The 24,567-nt window shown below is 51.3% G+C and overlaps 1 protein-coding gene across 1 annotated transcript in view; it reads left to right on the forward strand.

Moving 5' to 3' along the window:
* INPP5D (inositol polyphosphate-5-phosphatase D) overlaps nt 1-24,567 on the forward strand; it is a 120,389-nt gene that overhangs the window by 91,853 nt on the left and 3,969 nt on the right. Inside the window, exons 18-25 of the mRNA XM_072796722.1 lie at nt 2,762-2,843; nt 7,676-7,765; nt 9,974-10,087; nt 11,404-11,486; nt 14,125-14,212; nt 16,664-16,813; nt 18,667-18,763; nt 20,748-21,014. Of these exons, the coding sequence (XP_072652823.1) occupies nt 2,762-2,843; nt 7,676-7,765; nt 9,974-10,087; nt 11,404-11,486; nt 14,125-14,212; nt 16,664-16,813; nt 18,667-18,763; nt 20,748-21,014 (971 nt within the window). The remainder of the gene's footprint in view (nt 1-2,761; nt 2,844-7,675; nt 7,766-9,973; nt 10,088-11,403; nt 11,487-14,124; nt 14,213-16,663; nt 16,814-18,666; nt 18,764-20,747; nt 21,015-24,567) is intronic.

The following is a 24,567-nucleotide window of genomic DNA, read 5'->3' on the forward strand; positions in this document are numbered from 1 at the left end:
TTTCCTGAGGGCTCAGGGCAAGCAGAGAAGTGCAAAAGGAAAGGCCAGGCCACACCTGGGTAGATGCTAGAAGAAAGCAAGAGTTAATAGGAAGAAAACAGGCAGAGAAGGAGAGAAGATCCAGGTCTGCTGTGAAGGAATGAGGCTGAGACAAGAAACCTGCCTGGGAGGTGTCCACTGGTGGCTGTGTAGCGCTGGTCCTCTGGCACCGTCGGGGCAGGCCGTTGGGGACATGTGGGGACAGTGAGGGCATGTCCAGGTTGACTCGAGTGTCAGGAGAAATTAGCAGGGGCTGAGAGCTGAGGGGAGAGAGGTCCTAGATACTAGGTTAAGGTTTTAACCTGTTGGATGGGCATCGGGAAGCCCCTGGAAGTTCTGCTGGGGGCTGGCAGCATGGCAGAGATACACAGAGAAGGCCGGTCTAGGTCTGTGTAGAGGATGAGGAAGATGTAGAGGACCGCAGAGGCCGTGTGGTGGGTCCAGCTGAGAAACTGGGGCCCGAGTCAGATGTGGGAATAAACGATGAAAGCAGAAGCCAAGAAGAGCAGGACATGTTGGTAGACATGATGGCCATTGATAAAAATGAAAATCAGAAGGCAGAGGTGGCTTGGGGGAGAGAATAGAGCTTGTCTTCAGACTTGCTGTATAATATTGATGGAAGATAGTGGAAACATCCAAAAGGCAATTGAAGATCCTAGGTGATGCTAGAGAGAGAGAGACATCAGGGCTGGGTCATGTGTTTGGGAGTTGTGCAGGCAGACAGAGAACACAGGCACACCCATGAGGTAGGTGAAGTTGTCAGGGGAAGAGGCAAAACGAGCTGCGGGCAGATTTGGGGGCCATCCACATTCAGAGGCCAGAGGAGGATGAGCAGATACAACAGAGGAGACGGGAAATGAGTGCTCACGTAGGTGGTGGGTGGACCAACCAGGTGCTGTGCATCACAGAAGCCGGGGGTGAGAGACTGTCAGGATGAGTAGTCTCCGGTGTGGAATGTGAGTCTAGGAGAATATGCACCTGGCATGTGAATCCTGCACAAGGAGCTGGATTTGGGGTCCAGAAGGTTTGGTGGACTTTGAAAGAGCAGTTCACGTAGTCTTGGGGGTGAAATCCAGCCAGCAGGAGGATGAGAATGGCTTTTTACCAACATGTGCAGATGAGTCTGGTGAAACTTTCCAGAAACACAGATGTCTGGGCCTCATCCCCAGAGGCACTAATGAAGGAGACCTGGGGTAGGCCCCACTTTCTGTATCTTTGTAAAGTTCTGATGGTAATTCTTGGGGGCAGCTGGTGCTGAGAACTAGAGTGGTAAGAGTAACAGTTTGGCAGCATCTATGCAACTAAATGTTCACCTACCCTATGATCCAGTAACTCCACTGTGGGGTAGCCCCAGAGAAATGAGCACATTTGTTCACCCAAAAGGGAGATACAAGAGTGTTTATTGCAGCTTTGCGCACAACGTCCAAAAACTGGGAAGAGCCCTACTTCTGTCAACAGTAGAATAGATTAATGCGGTTTATACATGCAGTGGAATACAACCACAGCAGTAGAGTAAAAGGACACTTCTGCAGGCAACAACATGGGTGAAAGAAGCCAGACTTCAGACAATATATACCGAGGGAGTCCATTCATAAGCTCAAGGTTGGGCAAAATGAATTAGTAGAGGCTTTGGTCATGATCATGTTCACCTCTACAAGGCGGTAGTATGGACACAGGAACAGGAGGGAACCTTTGGAGATGAGGGAGATTTTCTATATCTTGATCTGGGTTAAATGAGTGTGTACAAATCTAAAAATTCCTCAAGCTGTTTACATACTTACACTGTATGTAAGTTGCATCTCAAGTTTAAAAAATGAAATGGGTGGTCCAAAAGTAGAGGCAATGAAAATAGAACATTCTTGAAAGAAAATGGGTAAAAAGAGAAAAGTAATTGAAGGAGATGATAGGGGTAGGCTATTTTAGGGTGAGTACCTTTACATTTATAGGGAGGAGAGAAAGAGCTAGAACTTAAAGGGATAGAAGATGTTGCCTGTTTGCCTTCTCTATCACACCCTGTGGGCATCTTGCTCGCCAGTATAGCCTGGAGAGGGCTTGTTTTAACATATATTGTTGGAGTGATTGGATGGGCAGATGGATGTGCAAATAGGTGGATGGATATGTGGATGGATGGATGGATGGATGGATGGATGGATAGGTGATGGATGGATGGATGGATGGACGGATGGGTATATGGATGATGAATGGTGGGCAGGTAGGTGGGTGAATAAGTAGATGGCTGCCCGGCTGGATCAGAAGATAGGTAGACGGCTGTGTAAATGGGAGTGAGTGGCTGGAGTGTTGTTATTAAGCAAGTAGCTGGAAAAGAGAAGCAGAGACTGGGTTGAAAGTACAAGTTGTGGGGTTCATTTGAGTCAGAAAAAAAAGTATGAGAATGGAAGAACAAGAAATTCAGAAATAGTGAGGAGGATAGGTATGGGCCCATAGCCAGGTGAGTCGATCTTCCAAAGCGGAAGAAAAGGGGGTGCACGTGGCAGTGGACTCGGGATTTAAGGCAAATGAAAAGGGTTGAAGGCCACCTGTGGAGCAAATCTATAAAGACCGCACGGCACATGAATTCAAGGATTAGAGTTCACGAGTTAATCTTTTCTTTTACTGATATATATATATATATAATAATAATATATATTATTATTATTATATATATAATATGTATATATTACATTAGCAGGCATTTTACAAAGCTCATGACTTTGATTCACAGATGAAGTACAACCTGCCTTCCTGGTGTGACCGAGTCCTCTGGAAATCCTACCCGCTCGTGCATGTGGTGTGTCAGTCCTACGGTGAGTGGCAACTTGTGAGGTTCACGCGCCCTGGACTGATAGGCTCCAGTCTGTCTATCTGTAAAATGGGAGAAGTCCCAGCAGCCCTGGTCAGGTGACCTGGAGGCATTGATGCATCATCCTCTCCTGTCTGAGGCTACAGCATGATAAGTGTCTCTGCATTGGGAAACAATGGAACTATAGAGCCCTTTTAAAAAGAAATCCAGACTTGGTTTTGTTTGTTTGTTTGTTTTTTGTTTGTTTGGGTTTTTTTTGTAAGATTTTATTTATTTGACAGAGAGAGCACAAGCAGGGGGAGCTGCAGGCAGAGGGAGAAGCAGGCAGGCAGACACTGAGCAAGGAGCCCGACATGGGCTAAATGTAGATGCTCAACCAACTAAGCCACCCAGGCATCCTCAAGTTATTTCTTTCAAAAACAGCATATTAGGTTTGAACCACATAAAAGTAGTATTTTCACAGGTCAAATATAGCCCGATATTGGAAATTCGTATGGGTAAACATTACCCGTATGATGAGTACACACACACGTATTTATGAAGATTTAAAGATAAATTGAAGATGTAAAGATAAAGAGGTTAACTAAGCATCGGTCTCTTGATTTCGGCTCAGGTCATGATATTGGGGTCCCAAGATCGAGCCCCATGTTGGGCTTCATGCTCAGTGCAATCTGCTTGTCTCTCTCCTTCTGCTCTTGTCTTTCTCTCTCTCAAATGAATAAATAAAGTCTTTTTTAAAAAATAAAAATAATAAATTGAATTAAGTTGCTGAAAAAGCCATAATATGCATTATTAAAATAAATAATTATGGAAAAATTTGTCAAACAACTAAATAATGATTGACCCTAGAAGTTTTAAAATCTCTTGAAGGAATTCTTAATTGCTTGAGTGCTTTTTTTTTTTTAAGATTTTATTTATTTATTCATGAGCAATACAGAGAGAGAGAGAGAACCAGAGGCACAGTCAGAGGGAGAAGCAGGCTCCATGCAGGGAGCCTGACGTGGGACTCGATTCCCTGTCTCCAGGATCAGGCCCTGGGCTGAAGGTGGCGCTAAACTGCTGAGCCACCTGGGCTGCCCTTGAATGCATATTCTTAAAAGCTACTTCTTATTTTCCCATATTTTTGGAACTATTCTGTACTGTGTACTTAAAAGTTCAGAACAAAATTACCTTGAACACACTTTATTGACCGAGAATTGTGATATTATTTTGAAAACATTGCAAACACCCAGACAATGACACCTGAAGGAGGCCCATCCTTGTTCCCATCGTATCCCTCATGTGACCCAAGTCACAGGCCCAGAATCCCTGCTGGACTGTCCTTGACCTCAGCCCTGCCCCACCCACTCAAAGGGGGGACTTGCTGCTGCCCAGTGACCACCTTTGTGGCTCCCATCCTCTCTCTGGGGACTGACAAATCTCCATATTTAACTCAGGTCCCATCAGGGTGAACTGATATACATTCCTTTCTTTTTTTTTCTTTAATGATTTTATTTATTTTATTTCAGACAGAGAGAGAACATGAATGGGGAGGAGGGGCAGAGGGAGAAGCAGACTCCTTGCTGAGCAGGGAGCCTGATGTGGGGCTCCATCCCAGGACCCTGGGACCATGACTCTGAGCCAAAGGCAGATAGATGCTTAACTGACTGAGCCACCCAGGTGCCCCTATGCATGCCTCCTGCTTCCCAGAAGGGACCAGAACAAGTGCTCTGGGAAGGCGTGCACCCTGCACTCCCCTAGCACCTGAGCTCTGTCTCCCAGAACTAATTTCACAAGACAAACTTTGCACCTTTAGATGTGTGGAAAGGCATCCCACCCCCGTAGCCACAGCCCAGGAATCGTCCCGCCTTCCAGACCTCAGAAGGCCCATCTTTCCTGTTAATCATCCCATTTCTCAGCGCTGCCTCTCTGCCTCTCTTCCCACATCTGCAACTCCATGAGTCCTGCCAATTCTCATCTCTAGGAAGATGCCACCGTCTGTTTCTGCAACAGAGATTCAGGGGAATGTGCTGGCTGGTAGCATTTCTGCTTTTTTTTTTTTTTTTTAAGATTTTATTTATTTATTCATAAGAGACACAGGCAGAGGAAGAAGCAGTCTCCCTGTGAGGAGCCAGATGTGGGACTCAACCACTGAGCCCCCCAGGTGTCCCACATTTCTGCTCTTTGAACCTGAACTTGGCATTCAGAACAGCTCCATAGTGGAGGTTTTTAGGGAAACAAAGGGAGATTGCCCTGGAAGTGACATGGCCCTGGGGCAGGGAGGACACACCTTCCCACTCTCCCCACATATGAGGGAGGGAGCAGAGAATCAGCCCTCCCTTAAGAGGCTGCAATATCTTCCAGAAAGGACCAGGTATAGAACATGAAAGGAAAGTTGAAAATGTAGGGAATTTTACTGTTATTTCACTGAATTCTGGAGGGTGCAGTGTGGAAGGGTTTAATGAGTTGAAGGTGAGCAAGAAATTGGGAAAGAAAAAATGAATGTCTCGAGCTCAGGAAATGGGGTCAGCTGGAAGCTTGAGTCTAATGGTGGTTGATTGGCACAAATAGGATGTATCAGTTACCTAATGCTGTGTGACAAAGCACCTTGAAAATTTGCGAGCTTGATTTGCTGGGCTGAACTTGGGTCTGTTCATCTCTGCTCTGTTTGGTGTTGGCTGGGCACGCTCAGGCCAGGAGCTCCCCCGCACCCTGGATTGGGGGTTGGCCGGCTGGTTGGCTGGCTGTCAGCAGGGGCAATGCTGGTAACTCAGCCTTGTTGTTAATCATCCCACAGACCAGTCCAGGCTTCTTCCGGGTCCCAGGGACCCCATATCTGCAAGTCTCAGATGTGGAAGAGCTTTTTAGGTCTCTGCTTGCCTCACTTTAGCTCATGTCCTGCTGGTCAAAAGAAGTCACATAGCTAAGCCCAGACTCAGTTGTGGGAGGAGGACAGTACAGAGTGTGGTTACAGAGAGGCCACTGAGGTCACTGTCACCTTCCAAGTTTCTAGGGCACAGGCACCGTAGTGCTAATGACGTGCATTCAATACATACACAAAATAGGGTTAAGAACATTTTGAGGGGATCCCTGGGTGGCGCAGCGGTTTGGTGCCTGCCTTTGGCCCAGGGCACGATCCTGGAGACTCGGGATCGAATCCCATATCGGGCTCCCGGTGCATGGAGCCTGCTTCTACCTCTGCCTGTGTCTCTGCCTCTCTCTCTCTCTCTGTGACTATCATAAGTAAATAAATAAAAAATTTAAAAAAAAAAAAAAGAACATTTTGAGGGGCACCTGGGTGGCTCAGTCAGTTAAGAGTCTGCCTTTGGCTCAGGTCATGATCCCAGGTCCCAGGATCGAGCCCTGCTTCGGGCTCCCTGCTCTGCCTCTCCCTCTCCCTTGTCCCTTCCTCCGCCTTGTGCTCTCTCTCAAATAAATCAATAAAATCTTTTTTTAAAAAAAGAAAATTTTTATTTTAAAGATTGATTTATTTATTCATGAGACACACAGAGAGAGAGAGAAGCAGAGACACAGACATAGGGAAAAGCAGGCTCCCTCCAGGGAGCCCAATATGGAACTCGATCCCAGATCCTGGGATCACGACCCAAGCCGAAGGCAGCCGCCTAACTGCTGAGCCACCCAGGTGTCCAAAAATAGAATATTTTTAAAACCCTGCTTGTCTTCCCATTAACTTCTCGCTGGAACACCCCCTCTTCCGCTGCTACCCCACGCTCAGCCTGACTCCCCACCCCAGCCCAGTCTCCCGCTTCACACAGCACTGGACCCTCCCTGACCTCTACCCACATCCAAGCGTGACTTAGGCTGACGCCCCTCCTACCTATGCCTTCCTGTCTCAGAGGAGGGGTGTCCTCCTCCTCCCCTGGCTAACCTCACCTGGGCCCCCTAGTCCAGCCCTCCAGTACCAGTGCCCCCACTTTGCTCCGTCTGACTGTTCTTCCTTCTGTCTTGTTTCAATCATCTTTCCCTTGGTCTGGAGCACGTGAGCATTTTTGTCCATGTTTCTTAGCCATCTGTTTTTTGTTTGGAATTTTCTGCCTATACCCTCTGGTTGGTTGAAGGGTAGGATGTTTACCTTTTGCTGATCTGTAAGAGCTTTCTGGAAGATGATGTTAATTGTCTTAATGCCTTCTTGGTCTCCTGTGCTGCTTCTTTTTGCACATTACTGGCCAGTGTGGCCTGGACTTGCATCTTGTTGCCTCCCCTGAGGAGCCCAGAAATCCTCATGGCTTCTGCTTCCACCTAACATCACTCCAAACCTAAAGATAAATCTCCAGCCCTGAGGACCCAGCCAGACATCTTCATGTGGCTCTATTATAAGCACTTAGACCTCAGTATCTCTAGAACTGTGTTCTTTCCCTTACGTCCTCCAAACATGCCCTGCTCCCTGAGCCCCTGTTCCTTAAAAGAGGTGTCTACACTTCATCACCTACTACTCTCTCCCAGTCCTATGAGGCACTGTGGGATGGGGGAAGGTGCCATCTCTGTCACCAAGAGACCCTGACCTAAACCCCCCTCCCACTCTGGGCCATGAGCTCAGTAATGTGACAAAGTACTGAGACCAGAAAAGTCTCCACAGTTCACACCCCATGATGTATTTAAAAACTCATGTGTCTCTAGCACAGGCACATTTTTGCCATGGAGGACAAAGTGTCACACACTTCCACTGAGACTTTCGAGCATGGTGGTGGAAGTTCAGTGGAAACAACAGGTGCAAGAGCGTGAAACTTCTGGAGGCTTCCATAAATATAAGTTGATTTCTGCTGTGGGTTTGCCATCCTCGATTTGACTGGAAGGGTTTTTCCTTCCCTGCTTAGAAATGCCATCCCTCCCCTGCAGGCAGCACCAGTGACATCATGACCAGTGACCACAGCCCTGTTTTTGCCACATTTGAGGCAGGAGTCACCTCGCAGTTTGTCTCCAAGAACGGTAAGTGGCAGGCGATGTCCATCCCTCTGTCCTCCACAAAGACAGGAGGCCTTGGGCCCTCATCTTTTGGTTGTAGCAATCCATTGTCTGCAGTAGATGAGGCTCATCCTTCCAGGCAAGTCGACGCTCCATCCAAGGGGACTCCTCGCATCTAAGCCGGATCGCGATTTCAGGGCAGAGCATATTCTTGCTCTCTTTGGCAAATATGTCAGCTTGTTAAGCCTCGGGTTTTTTTCAGTCTTTACATTTGAGTAAATGAATGTTTGTCCAAGGTGTGTCCAAAAACAATCCTGGGTGTGACATGGATGATCAGTAACACACTTGTTGTAAGATGTCTTACTTTTGTCTCCTCTGTGTAAGGCAAACATCACTGGGTTTCCATTTAGTCATGTGGTATACTTGTTTAAATACATTTACTTAAGTTTAAAAAGTGAGTCTATTTAAAGAAAATATTAAGTCAGTATTCACGGGGGGTGGGGTGCCTGGTAGGTGGAGATGGTAAACATTGTAAGGATGCGATGTGATGACTGGGCTTGGGAAACGCAAGAGTAAATAATACTTAGATTTGTAGCTAAGTTTTCAAATCATGTAGCTCAGCCGTGCTCACTAGGCCACCCTCGTCCCAGCCTGGGCCTGGGTGACTGGGGAGCTATGCTCACCCCCAGCTCCTGTGGTCAGCAGACAGTCCAGGCTAATTTAGGAATTAGCCTGTGGCGGGCGGGGGTGGGGGGGGGGCTCACTTGAGGCAGGAGGAGCCTGTATGGCTCTGTGTCCTTCATGCCTGAGGATTATAAGGGAGGCTGGGATACTGTCTTCTGGGCCACTCTTCTCCACGCTGTTGGGTCTAACATCTGCTCTAGCAGGATGACCTCCCATCTCCACACAACTCTTACTCTACCATCCTGTCTCTCTCCTAGCTCTAGAACCTTCCATCCAGCCTCCCTGGGCTCCCACCCATCTATGCTGTCTCTGAGTTCCTACAGCGTTGACGGGGTGGCTCATGCCATCACACCCTCAGTGAGGACCCTCAGCACATCCTCGGTGTCAGGCTTGCCTTCCCTCCACCGGGACTCAGCGCACAGTTGATGCTCACATATACCCATTACCTGGATTGAGTGTTGGTTGAATGTCTCCCTCAGCAGAGCCCGGCCTTGCTGTGGGGTTTAAGGAAATGAAGGAAAGCTGAGTGAAGCAAGCCAGACAAAAAAATACCATAGGTGTGTGGTATCACACCTACATGTGGGGTCTTGGAAAAAATTGCCAATTTCGTAGAAACAGAATAGAGTGGCAGTTGCCAGGGGCTGGGGGAGGGGGTAGCGGGAAATGGGGTAGGTCAAAGGGTACAAACTTTCAGTTATCAGATGAATCAGTTCTGGGGATCTAACAGTCTGTATGATGACCACAGCTAATAATAGAGTATCGTACGCTTGAGATTCGCTAGAAGCAGATCTTACGTGTTCTCACCACACGAAAGAAAGAAAGAAAGAAAGAAAGAAAGAAAGAAAGAAAGAAAGAAAGAAAGAAGCCAGTTAATTATGTGGGTGATGGATGTGTTAATTATCTTGATCTTGGTAAGCATTTCACAGTGTACGTGTGTATCAAGTCCTCACGTTGTACACTTTAAATATGCACAATTACATTTGCCAGTTATTCCTCAATAAAGCCGGGATGAGAGGGGGGAGAAAGGAAAGAAGGAAGGCTGGGTGGGCTAGAGGACGGGAATGTCTGCCCTTGCTCTCAGGTGGCCCAGAATTTACAGGGAAGGACGGAACGTGTCCTCAACCAGCCTGAGGATGCTCGCAAACGCTTCACGTCGGTGAATACCGCGGCGGGCCAGCCCCTAGGGTGGGAACGGGGGTAAATAAGGAGCGGAGGGAAGTCAACCTGTGGAAGGATGAGCAAGCAGCCCTTGTTACCTGAACTTCGAAACGAGACAGATTTGGGTATCGAGCCACTGAGCCTTTATACAAGCTCTCTCTGCCAGAACAAACGGGGACACTGAGGCACAGAAGTGAAAGGCGTTGCCAGGGCCACAGTTTCAGTGGCAAAGCTGAGAGTCGGCGGGCTCTGGGATTCAGGGGGAACCTCGCCATCACCTGGACCTCACCTTCCCTGGACACTGAGAAGGAGCCCGGTGGTGGGGGCTGATTCAAAACGCTCCATCTCTGGCCACGTCGTGGAGCCAAATCTCTTTCTCCCCTGTTCCAGGCCCCGGGACTGTCGACAGCCAAGGGCAGATCGAGTTCCTCAGGTGCTTCGCCACCCTGAAGACCAAGTCCCAGACCAAGTTCTACCTGGAGTTCCACTCGAGCTGCCTGGAGAGTAAGTGGGTGTTGAGCCACCTTCGGCCGGGCAGGCAGGACTCTTTCTCATAAGTGCCTTTTCATCGACGGCGCTCTGCCCCGCTTCTCTCTCTGGGAAGGATTCACAGGTGGACTTCAAGGGGACCGCGGGAGGAGCGGTCAGGGGCAGTGGCTGTGGGGGCGTCCCCCAGTGGCCCGTGATGCTGCCATCCCAGCCTCAGAGACTGGAGCAGCCACTGAGGCAGAGACCTGTCAGTCCCTGTAGGTGACGGGGCCACTGGCTCCTCTCCGGGCCCCTCAGGGCAATGCATAAGCCACTCAGGGGTCCCCCGCCACAGGCTGGGGCTCGTACTCAACCAGGGGGTCCTGGGCAAAGGCCCAGGGCTCGCGGAGGCCAGCGCGGGCCTGGGCAGCGGCCGGTGGCTGCCACTCCTCCCCCCGGGCCTCCGCTCTTTGCTACAGGCCGGCCGGCTTCTCGGGTGGTCCGGAGCAATTGCCGAACAAGCCAGGGACGGACAGCCTCCTCCCAGCCAGCAGCCGTTAGCACAAACTGTGTTTAGCAAACACCCTTTCTGGGTGACATTTCTAGGCATATTGTCTAAAGCTGTTCCATGGCGAGATCTGTGTGGTTTCCAGCTCCTTCGCTGAGATGGTCTAGAGGTGGGGGTGCAGGGCAGAAACGACTCCACCCAGGGAGGCGTTCTGCGATGAGATGACGGCTCCTTCCAGAAATCCAGATGTGTCACCCCCGCTATCCCCCTTCCTTCTCCCACTTGGCCCCGGGCTCAGGCTTGGTAACAGACCCACCTTCTCCATGAAGTTTCCAGAGCCCGGGTCACCAAGCCAGGGGAAAGGCACTTCTAAAAATGATGAGGATTTTCGTGCGGCTGTTTTTAATAAACTATCGAGACATTTGCATACATTTCTATGGAAACAGCATATTAGGAAGCTCAAATTAGCATTTCAAAAGGCTGCTATCTTGAGTGGCGTGGGATGAGCTGTCATGTTTCCTAATCTCCTTGCCTGTGATGTGATGATTTCTTTGTTGCTTGGTTTGTTCCAAAAAAAAAAAAAAAAAGCTGGAAAGGAGGGGAATCTCTTTGATTTTCCTAAAAATAATTCAACCATATTGGCAAATGACCATCCCCTGCACCAAAACAGAATCCCCCACAAGCCTGACTCCTGAATGGCGCTGTGGCCCCTACATAGAGAAGATGGAGAATATTTTCATTGGTCCGGGTGGGGTGACCCTGGGAGTCTTTTTTTTTTTTTTTTTTTTTTTTCTGTCTGGCTCTTGTTCTGTTTTCTGAAAACCAGCCTCTTGTCCTCTGACAGGTTTCGTCAAGAGTCAGGAAGGAGAAAACGAAGAAGGAAGCGAAGGGGAGTTGGTGGTGAAGTTTGGCGAGACCCTTCCGAAGGTAAATTAGGAATAGGACGTACCAGGGACAACTTGGCATTTGCCAGCCCCAGTGGCTCCAATGTTCCTAAATGGATTTCGGTTCCTATAATGGATCATGGAAGAGATCCAGAGATGGGCTTGTCTGACCACGTGACTTTACAAAGAAGGAGACTGAGGCAGGTCTCAGAGAGGTTGGCTCACAGTCCCACAGCTGCAGTGACAGCCCCAGGCCCCAGGCCCCAGGCCCTGATCCCTCTGCACTGCCCTTTCACCTGCTCGGGCCCAGCTCAGAGGATCAAATGAAGGGGCAGAGGGGGGAATCCTGTGGCTCTCACTTGAACACTGGATCTGAGAATATGATGTGTCCATAACCTCACGAGAGCAGAGGGTGAAATTGAAAACACATAGGCAGACCTTAGTGAGAACACGTTTGTCTTCCTCATAGAGTAAAAAAAAAAAAAAAAAATGGTTTTCTACCTGGGACCCAGAACAGCTTTTGTGATAGTGAACTGATGGTGGGCACATCGGATTGTTCATGCTGAAAGCACAACGCAGTAGGACCTGTGTCTGTCACGTAAGGAGAGAAGGGCACGCAGCGGCAAGTCCAGGGCCAGGCAGATCTGTCACACACGGCGGGGGTCCCCGGGGCTCTCTTGGGAGGGAGGTTCCCTCAGAGGGGACCCCCAAGGTGAACTTTAAAAGATGGCCTTAAACAGGTAGAAGAACCCCTCCTCTCCTCAGGCTGGGGTGGGACATAGGCAGGCTGGGGGGGCCATGCTACCCACACCGGCACCTACCGTTGATTGGAACCCACTCTTGGGCCACACACAAGAAAGCCACATCACCTCTAGAGCAGAGGTGGGTACCCACATCACAGCGTCTCCTAATTTGGGAACACTTCTGGCTGGGGTGCTCCACAAGGCCAGTGTAGCTGTCAGAAGTCCCCAACCTGGGGCTCTTTTCAGATACCTGAATCCTGGTGGCTTTGGGCTCCGAGGTGACATCCCGCCTCACCAGCCCACCCTACCCTTCTGTTCCTTCTCTCCCGCTGCCCACACAGCAACCAAACAGCTTGTTTCCTCCTCAGGTCAAGTTGGGAAACATGCCAGCATCCTAGTGCACATAGCACATGTACTCTAGTCTGGTCCAGGAGACCCTAGGGTTCCCCTGACCCACGTCCTCACTGCTGCCAAGCCCTGCTATTCCCTCCTGCCACTGTCCCTCCTCTCTGCCCCCCGCTAACCTCCAGGGGTCTCCATCCCACCTGCCTTCTTGCTGAGGCATCCTGAAGCCTGATGGATCTTCCTAGAATACCCATCTGATCCTGGCATCCCCCTCTTTATCTGGTCGACACCATGGTAACCCTGGTGTTCCCATGAAACAAGCCCAAGCTCCCCAGCGTGGCTCCCAGGCCCCCTCCTCACTCTCCCGCTGCATGTGCTGCCCCCACCCCCAGTACCTGAGGGGCCTTCACTCCTGCTCCCAATCTTCCATGCAACTCTGTCACCTGATGGCACCCTCTCTGTACCCTCTATAGTCCCACCAAGGCACCCTGACATAGGCTCCCATCCCTCTACCCTTACTCCCACCATGGTGATCGTGTCCCTCACAGACATTTTCTGTTCAGATCACCACCCCACTCCCACTGCTGCCCGAGAAGGCAGGGTGTTCCTGCATCTGCAGCGCCCTGCCCGGGTCTAACTTTGAGTCAGTCATCACTACAAGTCAGTGAACTGAGTATTTGGTGCTGCTCTGGACCCCAAGAGCACCCTTGAGCACCTGCTGTGATTTCCAGTCATTTGTTCTGGAACTTTTGTTGTTGTTGTTCTAGAACTTTCTGAATGGAGATAGGGTCGGTCAACATGGCACCAGAGGCTTGCACAAGGGGTCTTTCAGCATCTGGATGGGAAGGAAGGGGGCACCCTGGAGCAGCATATGGTGTCTTTCTTAGGCCCCCTCTGGGTTGGTGTCAGTGTGAGGAACAGCCTTAGGAGCTACTGCACACACAAAGCTCCTCCCTGCACTTGCACGGATGCAGCCCTACAGTGGTGAGGTTCAGGGTCTCCCAACGTGCAAAGCCTGACACAAACGTGCCCTGAGCCAGACCAGCAGGGCTGCTGGAGGCCAGCAGCAGGAAGAGGGGGACAGGGCTGCTAGCAGGATCTGAGCCGCCCTCCAACAGCCTGCAGGACACTCCAGGGGGCTCCTCCGCAGGTAGATCCTGTCCAGATGGAGGGCAGGCCTTGTGTGCCACCTGCAATGCCACCTGCTGGGAGAGGCCTGGCATGGCGAGTGAGGTGCATTTTGACCTGGTTCTTGGTCCCGTTAGACTTTTCTATCACCTTCTCCCACCCCCATGATACTGGGATCTGCAAGGGAGGGGTAGGGAGGTAGGCAATGGGGAGCACACTTGGGGTCAAGCTCTCTCCTGGGGGCTGGGATGCAGTGTGACGGGGGGATACAGGGAAAGAAGTTAGCTCTGCGTGCCAGGTAGGGTGTATGTGTGGCTCCCTCCTACTGACAGGAAAAGCAGATGTTCAGATTTGGTTACTAAGAACACCTACAGTCCTGTTTTCTCAGGGGTGCCCCACGTCTAGGCTGACAAGCCACCTCACCTGCCCCAGCGGGCAGCTCTGACCCCGTGCCCTTCTCTGCAGCTGAAGCCCATCATCTCTGACCCCGAGTACCTGCTGGACCAGCACATCCTGATCAGCATCAAGTCTTCCGACAGTGACGAATCCTATGGTAAGGGTCCCAGGACAGGTGCCATGTGTGCTGTGCCTGTTCTTAGCGGGTGGCCTATGATGTAAGGCAGGCGATGGCATCGCCATCGTGGGAAGTCCACCCTCCTGCTCTCGTGCCACTCCTTTCTCGCTCTCAGGGCTGCCAGGGGGATAGATGCTGGTAAATCATCCATCCCGCCCTGGTGGGCTTCTGGGAGGAAGAGCCAGCAGCCACACCACCTCATTTATTGAGTCTTTCTCGTGTCAGATTCTATGTCAGGTGCTTTGCAAGAATTATTTGATCCTGACAAGATCTTATAAAGCACATACTATTCTCCCAATCAGCAGGTGAGTAAACTGAGGATCAGAGAGGATAAGGGACTTGTCCAAGTCACCGGGAGTAACTAGCTGAGCCCTAATTTGAACCCAGGTCTGCCTGGCATTGCTCGGGGCTCATACTGGGCAGACAGACACTAACTGTCCTACTAGAGAGAACGTCATTTTCTGTGACACTGCCTTCAGCCAGTCAGTGGCTTCAGCCCAGTGTCGGGTTCATCCTAGAACTTGATACGTACAATGTGGCTAGAACACCGGGGTGAGAGGGGCTGGAGGCAGGAGCCAGATCGAGCAGTTCCTTGTGTGAGACAGGCAAGAATGTGAATCTGCATCCGGGGAGGGTGTTTGTTTTCAGTGGAAAGATTCTGAATGTGCTTGATGCTGATCCAGGGAAGCCAGGTCAGGGAGAGAGGCCGTGGACACAAGAGGTGGCCGTGTATGTCGGTTGCCCACTGTTTAGGCTCCGCCAAAAGCCCTGGGATATAGGTACAACTGCTACACTCTTCGCAGAGATGAGGAAATGAGGTGACTTGTCTAAGGTCACATGGCAGCGGAGTGACCAGCTACTATGTGACCTTGGACCAGAACCCAGGCCACCCAGCTCCAGAATAGAACATGGTCTTCTATGAGCCTGAGCCCGGGCACAGGATTATACTGGCCCTGGGAGTGGCGGGGAGATCCTGTCGCTCGTGATGGGGCAAAGAGATGGGATGCATGTGGAGTCACAATGTTTAAAGCTTTGATGGTAGGACACAGACACATAGGAAGGATGGTTCCATTTTCTTGTTCAAATACTGTCTTCCTCCTCTGTTTCTTTGTCTTGGTATCCATACAAACAGCCTATCATCATAATAATAGGGAAAAAAAGCCAACCCACAGTCTCATTCCCAGCTACTGTAACCATTTTTATTTTGGTTTCATGCTTCCTTTCTAATACATAGGCAGAAAAAAAAATAATAATACATAGGCAGACATAGATTTCTATATTTATAATCGTCACAGGGATACCATTTTCTTTTTTCTTTTTTTTTTATTTTTTTATTTATTTTTTTTGGGGGGGATACCATTTTCTATTCTGCTTTCTTCACCTGGTGAGAGACATGTTAGGTGATACAAATTTTCCAGGATCCTCCTCCTACACCACCTTCATGATTGCTGCCTTTGATGGCTTCCTCATAGTCCATGGATTGGCCTCCAGTTACTTATATTAGTGTTACCGTCATGCTGAGACGGGTCTCTTTGTGAACACTTTTTATTTTCCTTCAGCTACGTTTTTACTCCTTGAGATCATCTGTTTAGGATAAGTTCCCATGTGTGCTGGGTCACAGGGTAGAAGTAGGTTGGTGACTCTCTTTTGACACTTGTTATCAAGCTGGTTGCTGTAAAGGCTCTGTCCTGCCATGTTGACCTTGTCACGTCCAAGTGAACAGGTTTCCCCAGATGCTTGGCTGGCACTGGGTGTTCTTTTACTTCCTTCCATTTTGTGCTAATTCCCTGTGAGAGAGTCCCCGAGTGCTGCCTTAATTTGCATTTTTGATGGCTCTGAAGGCTGAACTACTTTCCATTTATTGAAATCAACCAGTTAAACTTCTTTTTTGTGTGAAATATCTGCTTGGGTTACATGCCCAGTTATCTGCCGGGATTTGATTCCGAGGGGTTCCTCGTGGGGTTTAGATAAAATACCCCCTTTGTGAAGCTGTCAATCTCTCACGTTTTCCTTTCTTCCTCTGTGCAGAAGTTTTAAGCTTTCATATCCTCTTAGCTGTCGGTGTGTTTTGTCATTTCTTACATTGCTTCGAACCCTGGGAAGTTGTCATTCCCGCCCGCAATCAGATTAGTAGTTAAGTCTGCTTTTCTGCTGGATTTTCTATGATTTAATTTCTTTCTTTTTTCTTTTCTTTCTTTCTTTTCTTTTTTTTTTTACATCAACTAATCCACATGTAGTTCATTTCACTGTACGGTTTGAAATGTTTCCCCCGAGTTGTTCCAAAAGGTTTATTCGATGATCCCTGCCTTGGACCTTGTTTCCAAGGATAGTCTCCGGGTGGGGGAGCTAAACCTCCAGGGTGAATGCACGGCGTCTCTCCTGTGAAATGGCAGGCTCTTGACGTGACCGTTGTCCCCCTCACCTCCGCAGGCGAGGGCTGTATTGCTCTACGGTTAGAGGCCACAGAAACCCAGCTCCCCATCTACACGCCCCTCACCCACCACGGAGAGATGACAGGCCACTTCCGGGGAGAGATTAAACTACAGACCTCCCAAGGCAAGATGAGGGAGAAACTCTACGGTAAGTGGGCACGACCACCCCCACCCCCGGCTCCCTCCTCAGTGCTGCTGGGTAAGGAACAGGGATGAGGTTTCTCTCAGCCCGGCCATGGAATGTTCTCCATGCTGTGGCCTCAGAACAGAAATCTCCCATGGGAAGGGAGATGAGAGACAATCTGACCCAATTCTGGGTTGATTCAGGAACTTCCCTATGGAACCACAAGACGTCCACGGTTACACATCACCATTCCCTGACCCCAGTCACCTTCCATCTGTTAGGATGTGAAGCTTGTGAATTTTCCAGGTACTCTGCTCTTGTCTTGTATTAGGCCCTTAGGCCTTGTCACTCCCTGTTAGCACTTCCACCAAAGGGACCAAGACACAAGAAACCTGCCTCATCCTGAACAGCTGTTTCCAAAGGATAGGCGAAGGCACTGAAGCCATGGCTGCAGTAGAGATTTAGAATTTCCAGAACTTCCTGTGTGATCCCAGTTCTACCTCGTGGCCACATGGTGTGCAGCTCACACATACATACATACATACGTATCCACACCCTGCCCTCATGGTACCTTCTGGACTGCTTCCACACACCGTATACACCAACAGGCCGCCCATCCTCATTCTTAGCACATGTCTTTGGCTTTTCACTACCTAGCCCCAGCCACCATCCAAAAGAGCAGCATCTTGTGGTCTTCTCTTCCCTGGCACAGTGCCCCAGCATCTCTCCCAACCTGACCTCAGATCTTTGTATCCTGCAAAATAACACTTGCTTGCTTCTGCTAGCCATTGGGAGGACACGTTTGTCGTGGTTCTCAGAAATGACATCAGGGCAGCCACGCTTGGGGACCAATGCTTATTAGAGGTGTTTCCTAACCCCGAGTGAAACCTCAGCCTTGGGGAGTCATCTCCAATCTGTCCCCAAAGCAGACCCTGCTGATTCCCAGTAGGCAGTTGCAGACACCTTATCTCTTAGATCAGGACTGTCACTACTCCTCTGGGGAATATTGAAACACGGCCAGGAGACTCTGCAAGTCTGGAACGTGAAGAAGTATTTAGACTCCCATCTTTAATTTTCTCAGAATCCTGCCCTAATTGTAAAACTTGGAAGTGAACATGTAGTCTTTCCTACATGTAGTCCAGGTTTTGCAGACCCTGGACCCAGAAGAGGCTGAGTGGAGTGCAGAGAATCCAAGGGCTGGGAGGGAATGAAAGCTCTGGCGCAGGAGAGGCGCTGTCCCGCTGCCCATTCTGGGAAGGTGGGTGTGCCTGTGTGAGGCCTGGGAGACGGGTCCATGTCGGAAAGCAGTTCAAGGGGCCCCAAGGAGCTCAGCTGATTGAGCATCTGACTCTTGATTTCGATTCAGGTCATAATCTCAGGGTCATGAGATCGAAATGAACATGTAGTCTTCAGTCCTGTTAATCACATTAAAACCTTTCTGCTCCAGGGGTGCCTGGGTGGCTCAGTCGGTTAAGCATCCATCTGACTCTTGGTTTCAGGTCAGGTCATGATCTCATGGTTGTCATGAGATCAAGCCCCATGTCAGGCTCCATGCTCTGTGAGGAATCTGCTCAAGATTCTTTCCCCTCCCTTTAAATTAGGTTGACTTTGTTGTCAAATGCTCTTGTGGAGCCTCGTTATACTGGTTTTATTCGGATCTGCCAAGAAATACTTGCCTGTCCCTTGTGACACCAACAAGTTGGAAATGTCACATGAAATAATCACTCTGGATCACACATGCCAACTGTCCTCCCTCTGGAGCCATGGCAGGCACAAGAAGTCAATCACTGAACTCGTGTGAGGCCTCAGAATCTACGCCATCCTGACCCACACTGGACACCGGGCCTCACATGCTCCTTCCTGCTCTTTCCTTGCAGACTTTGTGAAGACTGAGCGAGATGAGTCCAGCGGGACCAAGTCCCTGAAGAGCCTCACCAGCCACGACCCCATGAAGCAGTGGGAACCTGCCAACAGGTAGAGCAGGGGGGTTGCCAGGGCTTCCCCACAAACTAGCATGGTTTTGCAGACCCTGGACCCAGAAGAGGCTGAGTGAAGTGCAGAGAATCCAAGGGCTGGGAGGGAATGAAAGCTCTGGCCCAGGAGAGGCACTGTCCCGCTGCCCATTCCAGGGAGGTGGGTATGCCTGTGTGAGGCCTGGGAGACGCGTCCATGTCGAAAAGCAGTTCAAGGGGCCCCAAGGAGCTCAGTTGATTGAGCGCCCAACTCTTGATTTTGGCTCAGGTCATAACCTCAAGGTCATGAGATGGAGCTCCTTGTCAGGCTCTGTGTTGGGCATGGAGTCTACTTGAGATTCTCTTTTTCCGCTCGTTCCCTGCTCTCTCTCTCTCTCTCTCTCTCCCTTTTAAAAAAAAAAAGAAAAGAAAAGAAAGCAGTTCAGTTCACTGACATTGGCTGCTCACTTGGTATGTGTCAGATTCTAGAGAAACCAAAGCAAAGTAGGTGCAGCCCCTGACGTAGGAACTCTCAGCCCAGGGGGAAGGCGCTGCAGAGAATGGCTCCTGTGTCTCCTGGGGAGTGGACACAGCAGCAGGCATGGCTCTGTGATCATCAAACCCCATCCTATTACTTAAGGGAAAAATCGTTAAGGAAAATGCGCACACAGGTTGCTCTTGGCAAAGCCTGGACTGGGAATGATGCAGACATTACAGTCTCTGACTAGGCAACAGCAGTCCCCAACCACAGGTCACCTCGGCTCACCAATGTGGTCCCAAAGTTCCAGAATCAAGCCAGGTGGCTTACCTGCCTGCTGGGGCGGGGGGAGCAGAGCGGTGCCAGTTGGCCAAAGCGAAATCCCACACACTGTCGCAGAGCCCAGCCTCCTCGCCTTCTCTGGGTACCCCCAGACCACCTGTCCGGCTAGCCCCCACCCTCATGCCTGCCTACCTCTTGCACCCGAACCCCCATCTCCAGCCAATCTCTGGCCCACTTCCAACTTCTGACTCTCATCGCCATAAAATGTTCTTCCATTCTCACCCCGTCACTGAGTGCATCCTAACTCAAATGTTTGCTTGGTTCTGGAATCAGGATTAGTGAATTTGGCTAGTATTAGAACTAATGCTTCTTAAACCGGCAGGGACAGGTGGGGGCAAGATATGCTCAGGTTGGCGGAGCAAATGGGAGCCAGGGAGGGCTGGTCAGAACCCCTGTGCTCAGAACTCCACCAGTTGGGTCCCATCAGAGCACTCGCTCACAAAGGATGGCACTTCTCTCAGAGGGATAGCACAGTGTATGGGTCTCCTAGGGTCCCCTCAGCCGGAGCCGGGCCATCCCCTCCACAGCTGACTCTCCCACATTTGAGGCTCCAGCCTTGACTTCTGTGGCCTCCCACTCAAGCTTTCCAAATGCCTGCATGGCCGTCTCCATTGTGATGCCTCACACAGATGTGCAAGCCAACGCATCCCACATGGAGCCCTTCATTGACCGCCCAGCCCTGCCCTCCCCGCACCCACTCACCCTGGCCACGCCAGCCTCTCATCCATCCTCCCCACTTGGCACAGGCCTTCAGATGGTCCTGAAGCAGCTCAAGCCCTTCCACAGGGCCTTTGCACAGCCTCACCCGTCTCCCTTCCCTTCCTTATCTGCCTCCTCGGATAGGCCTTCTCTGGCCACCCCGTGCCCCGTTGGTCCCACCCCTCCTGCTGGCCCGTCTCTGCCTCCTTTGCTACTCGCAGACTTCGGCACGGTGCGAGCACTGTGTTTCTTAGTTGCTGTTTTGCTTTCTCTCCTATCAGATGTAGGTTCCATGAAAACGGGGACCAGGACTGTTTTGTTTATGCCCATGTTCCCTTCTGACATCAATCAATTGTCCAAAACAAGACAGAGTAGCAGAGGGCCTAGGGGCCCCAAGAGATCTCAGAGGACACTGTCCTCATGGGGCGCTGTCCTAGAGGAGGGAAGGGAGCCCTGGGATGTGACTTCAGGTGTCTCTCCCCTCCAGGGTCCCTCCATGCAGTGGCACCAACATCACTGAAATCATCAACCCCAACTACATGGGGGTGGTGCCCTTCGGGCACATGAAGCAGTCCCTGTCCCCCGACCAGCAGCCCACAGCCTGGAGCTATGACCAGCCGCTCAAGGACTCCTCCCTGGGGCCCGGAAGGGGAGAGAGCCCCCCGACACCACCCTCCCAGCCACCCGTATCCCCAAAGAAGTTTTCATCCTCGACAGCCACGCGGGGCCCCTGCCCCAGGACACAGGAGTCAAGGTGAGCGTCCTCCTCATCAGGTTCTCTCCCTTCCCTGGGTTTTCACCACCAGGAAAACCGAGCCTGGAACCGAGCCTCCATGAGCATGGGGTTGTGTGCCCACTTTGGTCATTGGCTCATCCTCAGGGCCAGGAACACAGAAGGCACTAGAGGAAATACCTATGGAATCTCCCTGTCCTGCCCTATTGGTATACATTTGAAAGACTTTTTTAAAAAAATAGAAAATGTTAAAGATACTGCCTCCCAAAACAGCTTCCTGTAACAACTACATTCATTGGAACATAGGTTTCTAGAACTAGTGGACCTTCAGGTAATCTCTCAAGGAACAGGTGGGGATTTCCTCCTTCCCCAGCTCTGAGTTCCCCTGCCTTTTCAGCCATGAGGTTCCCCTTCCCATCCACAACCTTCTGTCCCTCCTTTGGAGGCCAGTCAGAAAGTGCAGCAGCTATGGGGGAGTGGGAAGGGGGGGCAGCTGGTCTGCAGGAGGAGGCCTTTGGCCCAGAAACTTTGGGAAAGGCAAGGCAAGGAGCCCAGAGAAAGCTGACTCGCTTCTAGACCTGGCCCAGGCAGCACGGGCCAAGAGGATGGAGCTGGGGTGGGGGGTCCGGCCGGGCAGCCAAAGCCACAGCCACCTCTCCCGTGTGCCACTTCACAAGTGAACCCATTCCTGTTCGCCCCGTGGAAATGCCAGACGGGGAGCCCTGTGAGTTTTCCAGCAAGCATAGCGTGACAGGGAAATTGGAAGTGCAGGTGCCAATTTGCAGGGATTGGAGAGGTGCAAAATACCATGAGCATCGACTTTCCTTGGTGGCTGTTTTTCGAGTGACTGCAGGGGGCTGCTCTGGACTCCTCCCTTCCGTGGGGTCAGTGTGTCCCCGGGGGGTGGTGTCCATCCCATACAAGGAGCCAGGGGAGGGAGCGTCATCACACATCATGCGTACCTCCTTCCACCCCCGACCTTTGCACGCCTGGCCTGGCTGGAGTCTCCTCCAGATTGAGGAGTTGGTGTCTAAGACAAGCGGATAGATGGATGGAGGGGAGGAGGACGTGGTAGGGCGGGGTGGATGACGAGGCCTGCCCGCGAGCTCCATCCTGTCCTCTCTGCCACTAGCCTTCCAGAGTTTGTTGATAGTACTTTTGTGCTCCAGTCACTCCATAAGAAGCTCGGGAGAGGAGGAAACACCTCAGTTTCCTCCCTCTGGGGAAATGAGGACAAAAGCCACCATATGGCGGGTGCCGAGGTGCCTCTTTGGCAGCCCCGGGAGATGGAGCCATAATCAAGCACAGGCTGCAAGGAGGTTCTTTAAGTGAAATGTTTTCAGCCTCCCAGAGTCAGAGTATCTTTGTGCTGAACGACTTGCACACGGCATGCAGCGTGGCACTGGGTGGGGACGTGTCCCCTCTGGTTCCTCAGGTGACAGCTTCGGAGCAGGGACATCCGCCGGCCAGTGGCCCCCCAGGATCGGGTCCTAAGCTCACTTCTCATGCATTAGGGGATTAGAGACGAGGAGCCAGCACCTCCCACTCATGTGGGCGGCCCTCCCTGCTGCTCGGACCCCCGGCTCAGCTGGAGCGGACCCAGCACCTGCCACCGCTGCCCTGCACCTTGGCCCGTGATCAGCCACTTCACTTTGCCCACAACTGTCCCCATATCAGTGCCAGAGCCCCATGTCCCAGAGACTCTGGAATCCCAGGCAAGCGGGGACAGGTCTCTAGGCTGAAGTCGTGTGGGGAAGAAGGGGGCTCTTCTCAGACCCTGCTCGGTGGTGCTGCACTTCTTGAGAAAAAGGAAGGCTCTGGAATCTGAGCAGTGGGTTATTTTCCCAGAGGAATTAGTGAACTCTGTGCCCTGGATACTGGTGCACTTGTTTCACAGGCATGGCCTCCTGTGGGACTTGGTTTCTTGTTACCTGCGGTCAGGGACTTTTTTGACTGTGGTTTTCCCCAGTCTCTCCCTCTGCCCCAAGACTTCCCCTCTCTAGGAGCAACAGAAGTCCCCTCTCAGAAGAGGTAACTTGCCTCCATCTCCCCATGCTTCTCCCAGGGAAGGAGTTCTGGAATCCCCAAAATGCGTGCACCAGGGGCCTCTTTCTGGTGCTGCCCCAATCCTCCTGTCTCAGTCAGTGGGCTGCCAGGAATCAGGCCATGCATTTTTCTTTTCTACTATTTGACTCTTCCTCAGAAACTCAGTGTTGCTTGGACCTTCTTGCACCTTCTTCCCTGCACTAATTCATAGCAAAGATCTTTTTGAGGATCCAGGCGGGCGTGTAGAGGGTGGCCTAAGGTGGAGGGGCAGCTTTCCAAAGTCTTTGTTCAAGGCCTTAACATTTCTGGTTAGACAGCTGCTTCTAGATCTTTCTAAAGAGTGATGAGCAGAAAAGCGAGTCCACAGTCAGGCCCCCTTTGGCAAGTCCCAGAGTCTCACCTCCCCATACCCTCATGTCCTCTCGCCCTGCTGGCACCTGTGCGACAATGACATCTCGCCTGTGTCCCCTGAGCGCACACCTGTCCCCTAAGGAGTCCCTCGGCCTTGGCTGGCCAACACCTCGCAGCAGTGGGCCAGCGCCCCTTCCCGCAGTAAGCGGCGGCCCGGCCCAACACTTCAGTGGGTTCCAAGGAGCCCGCTTCCCTTTTTTTACCTAAAGCAGAACCCAGAACATTCCCCGAGGAGACTGTGCTGTCAGCCAGAAAGTAAAACGTGTTCCCATTCCTGGTTATAATTCGCTCAGCAGGAAACCCCCTCACGTCAGAGTAATTCAGGAGCCACAAAGGCCGCTCTTCCTCCTCCCCCACGCCTCTGCCCTGGTGCGGGCGCAGGCCTCCAGCTCCCTCGGGTTCTCCAACCCGCGTGGCCGCGTTTTCTCTCCCACTGTGAGTGAGGACACGTAGGAAAGCACACTCACCAGGAGGACTGTGGTTGCGGAGAACACCTGTGAATTGGGAGCGCAGACACCGGCTGGTTTGAGGCCCCCACCTGTCCCTGGGGCAGCGTCACACACTGCGGGGCCCCCACATGTCCTCCTTGAGCTGAAGCCCTCACACAGCCCAGGCGGTCACTGAGGGGGGGTCTGGTCCCCTGCAGGCTTCTGTTCTCCCGAGGGTCAGGATAGAATTTGCTAGAGACACAGAGAGGCTGTGAGGGACAGGGGCCGTGGAGGGCAGCCTTCTCTGCCAAGGACGGAACAGGTGGTTTTGATACCGGGCGTGCCGTGTAAGTGAGCTCCTTCTTGCCCTCCTACGAAACCTTCTGTGAAGTCCACCTTGCTCACTAGCGCTCCAGTGTGAACACTTTTACGGTGGACATGGTGTGGGGCAAGAAGGGAGCTCACCTGTGAGGTCACCAACCTATGAGCAACACACTACCGGCTCCTCTAATAGTGTGTGTGTGTGTGTAATTGAAGTGTAAGTCCCATAACAAAGGTGAAGAAATATTTTCTTTTTTTTTAAATATCTACTTTTTTTTTTAAGGATTTTATTTATTTATTCATGAGAGAACACAGAGGGGAGAGAGAGAGAGGCAGAGACACCGGCAGAGGGAGAAGCAGGCTCCATG

This window comes from Canis lupus, chromosome 24 (assembly GCF_048164855.1).
Source record: "Canis lupus baileyi chromosome 24, mCanLup2.hap1, whole genome shotgun sequence".
Taxonomy (NCBI): Eukaryota; Metazoa; Chordata; class Mammalia; order Carnivora; family Canidae; genus Canis; species Canis lupus.